At 46.3% G+C, this 7708-nt stretch overlaps 1 protein-coding gene across 1 annotated transcript in view; it reads left to right on the plus strand.

The window, feature by feature from the left end:
• Positions 1–7708, plus strand: part of Fig4 (FIG4 phosphoinositide 5-phosphatase) — a gene marked incomplete at its 5' end in the record, with an annotated part of 81592 nt that overhangs the window by 28576 nt on the left and 45308 nt on the right. The window contains 3 exons of the mRNA XM_023704837.1: positions 3099–3199; positions 5207–5369; positions 5891–6130. Coding sequence (XP_023560605.1) covers positions 3099–3199; positions 5207–5369; positions 5891–6130 — 504 coding nt within the window. The remainder of the gene's footprint in view (positions 1–3098; positions 3200–5206; positions 5370–5890; positions 6131–7708) is intronic.

The raw sequence follows: 7708 nt of genomic DNA on the forward strand, positions 1-7708 counted from the left end.
AGAGGAGGGAGAGGGCCCGAGGGAGTGTGCAGCAGAGGGGTGGCCAGAGGAGGGAGACGTGAGGCTTTTGAAGTGGAGGTGAGTGAGATGGATGTGCTATACTTGAAAATCGGGCTCATTACTTTATACTCATTTTCAGCAGTGAGTGCTATTATCTGCTTACGTCACTGTATCATAAGATTTGTTATTTTTGCCTGTTTCCAAAAAACAGGCAATCTGAAATCTGCCTGTGAAGAACTCAGGTTTTTCACCACCTGAGATGCAAAGAGTATGTGCTGTGGTTTCTAAAGGCTATTTCCAAAATATACCTCTAAATTGCTCTGTATTTCCAAGACTTAGCCCAGGGCTGGACGTGCATTAAGCATGGTTGTTTGTATTTTTTTTAGGGAAGGGTCTGCAGGATGTTCAGGGTCTCGCTACTAGATCGGACTCATAGTGATCCGCCTGTTCACAGCCTCCCAAGAGCTGGGATTGCAGGCACGCGCCACCATGCCCAGTCTCAGTTGCCATCTGAGGGTGCCCCAGGGGCGGGGCCGGCATGGCAGGCCCGGCCGGGGATCAAACCTCTGGCCCCTGCACCTGCTTGCAGGTGCTTTAATCTGCTGAGCTATTTGGATGTCCCAAGCATGTTTGTTTTTAAAGCAGTGAACAGCATCACAGACTATCGTGTTGTCAGTTTCCATGATGAGCAGTCTCCTGGCTGTCAAGCACTGCATGAATTCGAAAGTCCAGATGGTGGGAAGAGCCATTGCCATGGCTCGTACTAAACGTTTACCACAGCTCATGTGTGAGGCTTTCATTGTTACCTCACTTCATCTTCCAACCACCTAACAAAAGCACAGTTTGGGTTTTCCTCATCCACAGCACTTAGGACCAGAAGAATTTCATGTTTTGGAATTGTTTGGATTTTGGAATTTTTATATCACCAGTGACGTACCTGGGAAATGGAATCCAAGTCTACAGACGAAATTTATTTATAGGGTTTTTCTTTCAGTTTTTATTTTTTGTTAATACCTGGCTTATAGTACATGATAAGGAGAAGTTGATACCTGTCATTTATGCTTCATTGGCGCCTCAAACACTTGGCCCACAGGTAATTCTAGACAGTATTTTTACTACCCCTGTGTTTATATTCACCCATCACAGGAGGTCAGGTGTGGAACTTCCCACTTGTGGCTTTGGTGCAGATGGTAGCGAGCCAGATGGAAAATGCTCTGTACCAAGCAGTTGAAAAGCAAAGCTCATTAGCACCAGCGAGCTGGTGGGAGCAGGTCCAAATCATCAGCTTGGGCTTAGAATAGGACAGCAACTTACATACACTTTGTGAGCAGGAAGTATAGAGTTGATAATAGGTGCGTCTGTGATTGGTTATATACATTTGGTCACGTATTGCCAGGCAGATGTGTCGGGCCAGGTTTGTTTATTTATTTATTTATTTATTTATTTATTTTGGCAGAACCGGGGATTGAACTCAGGCCCTTGCACTTGCCAGGGAAACGCTTATTCCACTGAGCCATCTCCCCAGCCCCTTTTTCTTTTCTTTTTTAAAATTTTTTACTTATTTTTTTGTGTCAGGGCAGGTTTAATTGGAGGGGGCCGTTCATCCTGAGGCGGGAAGGCCTGGGGAAGTCAGGGTCCAGCATGGGAGTAAGATTTAGTGTGTCCTTGACAGGGCTGGTGTACCCAGGGACACAGTCTGAGACAGGAAGTGTGTGCAGACCCTGTAGTTAGTGGGATGGAACTGGGCCAAATTGTCTGAGTTGCAGCTGGGGTCTGATGGCCCAATTTTGAAGCTATAGTTTTAAGTTTTTCTACTGCAGCTTATATTAATGTTCAGATCTTTTCAGATTTTGAAGCGTTTTGGATTTTAGATATTTGTATTGTGGTTATTCAACCTTTCGCTAAGTTTTAATTCATGGCTTTTTTTTTTTTACAGTAAGATTGTGGTTCAAAGTTAAATAGGGTAGCATAACTAATAAATTGTGTGTTAGGTAAGCAGTTCACAGTGTGTGTTCTGGTTATGGGCCACTTTTCAAGCATATCCATTTATACTGAATATCCATTTATTCAGTATTATAAGTTGCTTCATAATTTATTTTTTAATTAATTTTAATGAGAAAGAAATACAAATGAGACAGTTTTAAAACAGGTCAGTAGGACAGTTACAGCAATACATTGGGCCAGGGAGATGGCTCAGTGGAGTAAGCGCTTCCCTGGCAAGCACAAGGGCCTGAGTTCAATCCCTGGTTCCGCAAAACAATATACATTGCATATTGTTTTCATAGTAGTTATTCAGATTACAAGATGCAACATATTTTGTCTGAACACTATTAGTACAAATCCCTCTTCTCATTGAACTAAGAGAAAGTAGCTGTATATCCTAACTATTTTATATATACAGTATATTCAAAATGTTCCTTCATTTATATCCCCCTTTTTTGTTTTGTTTTGTCAGAGATGGATGTTCCATTGCCATTCAAGTATTGTAGGTGCTTGAATTCAGGAAAATAATCCAATATAGTCCAAGTCCATAATAGTAGTGGGTTATCCATAGGACTGGCAATGTCAGAAGTTGTTGACTTGAGCCTTTTACAGTTCAGCATATTAATATGGCTTTACTTTTTATATCCAATGATTATATTTTTCTACTGGATGGTTAAGGCCAAGATAAAGCAAGACCTATATAACTAAAAATGTAACTTTTATATCAGACAAGGTCAGTCAAATCCTCTCAGGTTTTACTGCTTCATAGTTTAAACATCTTGTTAGGTCACACATGCTTTCTCAGGTATAACTCTGAAAACTAGAAGAGGATTCACTGAGCATATCCGCATCCTTCGCCTGGCTACAAGCAGGCAGGTGTTCCCCCGCCAGTAAGGCTGCACTTGCTTCCCCTTTCCCCCTACGTCACAGGAGCTCTCCTCTGCCTTCACCATCAGACCCGCACAGTTCTTAAGGACACTAACTCAGTGCCATTCCTTTCTCACGGAGGTTTTGGTGGCTTTATGCTACTGGACAGGGGCATACTTGGGGCATAATGATTCTCTTGGTTTTGTGTGACAGTCATGAATGGTAACAACTTTAACTTGATTTCTAAGAGCTGCTGATCTATGGACGCCCAGTGTATGTCACTCTGATAGCCAGAAGATCAAGCAAGTTTGCTGGGACTCGTTTTCTCAAGAGAGGTGCAAACTGTGAGGTAAGATGACAAATATTGTGGGTGCTGACCTTTTAAGCTGTCACAGCAGCCTTCGTGACACAGATGAAGCAAGTGGAATTTTAAAAGTAGAATTCCTTTCTTTCTTTTTTTTTTTTTTTGTGGAACTGGGGATTGAACTCAGCCCCTTGTGCTTGCCAGGCAAGTGCTTATTCCACTGAGCCATCTCCCTGGCCCCAAAAGTAGAATTTCTTAGTCTGGGATGTTATCTTAAAAATAATCCCTCAGGATAGGTGAAATTTGTGAGAAATGTGACTAATACACAGATCTTCCAGAAGATCAGCTGTTTTAGGAAGAATTATGCAATCCAACCATGGAATGTTTGATGCTTTGGACAGTGAGACATTCTGAAGGATGACAAAAGGATGCAATGTATGCTTGCTGTGGTGTGAGAACAGCGAAGCGTCTCTGCACAAGGAAGAGTGAGGGGTTGCGGTCCTCAGCTGCGAGACGCCCTTCGTGAGAGCCCAGCGAGGTCTGATGGATAACGAAGGGATGCAATGTATGCTTGCTGTGGTGTGAGAACAGCGAAGCGTCTCTGCACAAGGAAGAGTGAGGGGCTGCGGTCCTCAGCTGCGACACGCCCTTCGTGAGAGCCCAGCGAGGTCTGGGAAGCCATTTGCCTCTCCCCTTTCCCAGACCTCTTCTGTTCATGCTCAGAGAAATCCACCAAAAGCCCCCCTTCCTGCTGCCAGCCACGTCAGCAGTCTGAAATGCTGCATGTCTGCTTGTTCCAAGCAGTTTGCATCTCTACCAGATGTGTGATTGAATGGACAGATAGAGTGAGGACTGGGTTTTGGTCCTGACTTGGAACAGCAGCATTGTACTTAGAATTATATCAGTGCTCAACATTGCACTGCTACTTTAAGAAAAATCAGAATTGTGCAGCTCTTAGATACTTTTGAATATTCAAAAGATACTCGGAGGACCAGCGAGATAGCTCAGTGTACGAAATGCCTGCTTAGGCAAGCGCAGGGACTGGGATTCGATTCCCGGCACCACATGCCACGCTGGCCCTGTCCCTGGATGCACTGAGCCTGCCACTGAGTCCGGGAGTGGTGTCACACACCTGTAATCCCAGCAGTGGGGAGGCTGAAAACAGGAGGATCACTATGAGTCCAAGCTGCATTGTGAGACCCTGTACCAAATACATTTAAAAAAGAGAAGAAAAAAATCTCAGATGTTCTTCATTGTATCCTTAAATATTTTTATAAGTAAAGCTACTTCCAAGTCTTCCCTTCTGCCAGTCAGGTATTGTTGGAATCTTACTCGTATCCTTTCTTTCCTCTTTAGTCTTCCGAATTGAATTTGTATCACTCTGGTCTTCCTCCTCCCCCTATTATCTCATGTGATTGTTTTTTTCTTTTCTCTTCCCCCTTACCATTTGTGCCAGTCAGGCTGTTATCTATTATTTGTCATTAGCTATTTAATTTCATGTTTTTCCTAGTCTATTCTCTACTACATCCAATTGATATTTGATTCATTTTTTGAATGTTCAAATAAAAAGTTTATTACTGTAAAATAGTGCCATTAATTGCCCTCAGAATCCTCCCGCTCTCTGCAAACGCTCCTGTCCCATCATTCCTGCTACTTCCTGAGACTTGAAGTCCTCCTTCATCACTGCTGTCAGGTGCCCTGTTGTGGCTACCCTGATCAACTGAAGCCGCTCAAAAAGATCACCTCTACTCGAGACAGGGCCTTGCTGTGCATTCCCGGCTGGTCTTGAACTCACTGTGTAGCCAAGACTAGCCTCGCGCTTGTAGCTGTCCTCCCGCCTCAGCAGTGCTGAGATCATGGGTGCGTGCCGCTACGCCTGGCATGGTGCTTTTCTTTGTTACATTTTAATGGTTTGCTTTTCTACTGTGCACATTAAATACTGACAGTTTAAGAATAGGCCTCATGATTTCGTGGTATTCGTGATATTCTTGACCTTTCTCATTACACTGTTCTAAGAACATAAAACATCTTTGAATGTTTCTTTCTTTCCAGGGTGACGTTGCCAACGAGGTAGAGACTGAACAGATACTGTGCGATGCGTCTGTGCTGTCCTTTACTGCAGGAAGTTACTCTTCCTACGTGCAAGTTAGAGGCTCGGTTCCCCTGTACTGGTCGCAGGACATCTCCACCATGATGCCCAAACCTCCGATCACACGTGCGTACGTGCATGCGTGTGTGCGTTGGGGGCAGCAGGCCTTTGACAGGAACACTCCTGCACTCACATTAGGGATAGCGAGCTGCTGTTCCAGAAGCCTAATAAATGCTTGTGTTCTAATGAGGCTTTATCCTGCAAGGTAGGGAGTTTAGAAGAATAACTTGTAATATTTTATATAATAAATTTAAAGGGACCAGGGATATAGCTCAGCAGCGTAAGTGCCTTGCTGGCAAGGGCGAGGTCCCAAGTTCAATACCCAGTACCACAAAAAAAAAAGAAAGATAAAAGATAAATATAATACATTCATACTTCGTTTTGACTTAGTTGTATTTCTCTTCAAAAATGTAGGAAACATTCTCGTTTAATAAGTACATGATGAGTATACTCAGTCAGCTTCCTGAGAAGGATTTGGGAAACAAAACCATCAGATTAGTTGAATTTTACTTCAAACATGAAAAGCCCTCACTTTTCCCCTTGCTGTGTGACTTCCCTCCGGCGTTTCCCGCCCTTCTCTTCTTCAGTCGACCAGGCAGACCCCTTCGCGCACGTGGCTGCTCTGCACTTCGACCAGATGCTTCAGAGGTTTGGCTCCCCCATCATCATCCTGAATTTGGTGAAGGTACAGTGTTCTCGCGCCCTGGGCCAGCCCAGCTCTACCTCTTCTGGAGGACAGGTTGAGGCGCCCGTGTGTGGCGGCCCTGCCTTTGTGTCTAGGAAAGCTGGGGAGGGGAGCATGAGGGCCATTGGGCACAGCCAGTTCAGTAGGTGGCCCTAAAAGCTGCAGAACGAGTGACTGTGCAGTTAAGAACCAAAGCTAGGTTTAGAAGCTGATGCTCTCTGGTGGCTCAAACTGAGGCCGGCACATGGGAAGCGCAGGCAAGCAGGTATCCGTTGCCTGTAGTTCTCTGCTGCTGCGTCAGCGCACCCTGACCGGCCGGCTTACCTTCCATAAGTGACTGGGTATACAGGTCAGAGGCCTAGGTGGAGAGGGGAGATGCCGCTCACAGAATAAGGTAATCCACCTGTTGCAGCCAGGTGAACTCAGGGAACCTCAGCCAGCAGCCGAGAAGACCCAGAGAAGGAGAAAAACAAGCTGTGCTGCATTGTAGTTGCTGTACCAGCAGCACAGTAGCAAGGTTATTTTGAGAGGTTGATGAAGAAACGCAGCAAAAACCCAAGGCCCCTGTGTCCAGTTAGGCATTTAACAAGTAGTTTTGAGGGTTTCCTGCCCTCAAAAAGGAGCAGATTGTGAAATAAGGCGGAGGGTTGGTAGCAGAGGAACTTCCAGTGGAAGTGGGGTCTTCCCTAGGACAGGAGGCAGGGGCACTGGAAGGAGGAGGCACTGTGAGGCCACCGGGAGGGAGCAGCACTCAGTGTGGGCGGAAGGGCATGGCTGGGTGTGTGTGCACACATGCCTCCTCTCCCTGACAGCTTTGATTTCTCTTAAAGTAGCAAGAAAAGGCATCTGCTAGAGTGGAGGATTGGGGACCGTGGAGCAGGGGTAACATCTCAGATAAAGTTGATTGGAAACACTAAGGCAGCGCTAAGAGCCAGTTTCCAGCTGACGATTATGGTTTCCTACATGAACCACTCTTCCGTTGGCTCGGCCCCCGCGGTTGTGTGCGGGCGTAAGCACTGTGCTGGGCTCCGCTTGCTTGGCGGGTATGACCTACAAAGACAGGATCAAAGGCATTTTGGATATTGGCAGTAATATGAGAGAAGCGGCCATGAAAACTGAGCTAGACACGGAGCGGGGTCAAGGAGGGCGGCAGAGTAGAGCTGTGGCTGGAGCTCAGGTCCTGGAGGCAGGCACATGCGGGGACAGCATGAGTCAAGGAGGTTCTAGATAGGAGACGAAGGGAGCAGTTACCTGTAATCCCGACGTGAGTGGGCCCTTGGGCTGTGGAGGTGCATCCTAGACTGCACTCGGTCCCTGGTTCACTTCTCTCCGACGTTCCTCCCGCTCTGCTTCTCGGTGTCCTTGTTCCAAGCCTGGCTTTCTGCATGCAGCTGTGCTTTTGAGCCAGCTGGCTATGGGCTGGAGCTTCTGAGCTGTGTTACTGAGTACTGTGGCCGGCCACAGAGCTGAGTGCAGGAGGATCGAGAGTCCTGAGAGTCACTGGGTGGGGGGCGGTGTCAGGGCCAGGGTGAGGAGGAGGGAGTTCTGGGAGTGGTTTGGAGTGCGTGTGTGCCCATGTGTGCATGCACGCATGTCATTAAGAGGGTGGAGGAATGTGGCCTACAAGGGGCAGGGGTTAGGACAGGAGGGAGACAGCAAGGCAGTTAGCTTTACTTCATATAATTACATCCTATCAGGGATTGCTTTTTTTTTTTTAGAT

This window comes from Octodon degus, unplaced genomic scaffold (genome assembly GCF_000260255.1).
Source record: "Octodon degus isolate 3935 unplaced genomic scaffold, OctDeg1.0 scaffold00205, whole genome shotgun sequence".
NCBI lineage: Eukaryota > Metazoa > Chordata > Mammalia > Rodentia > Octodontidae > Octodon > Octodon degus.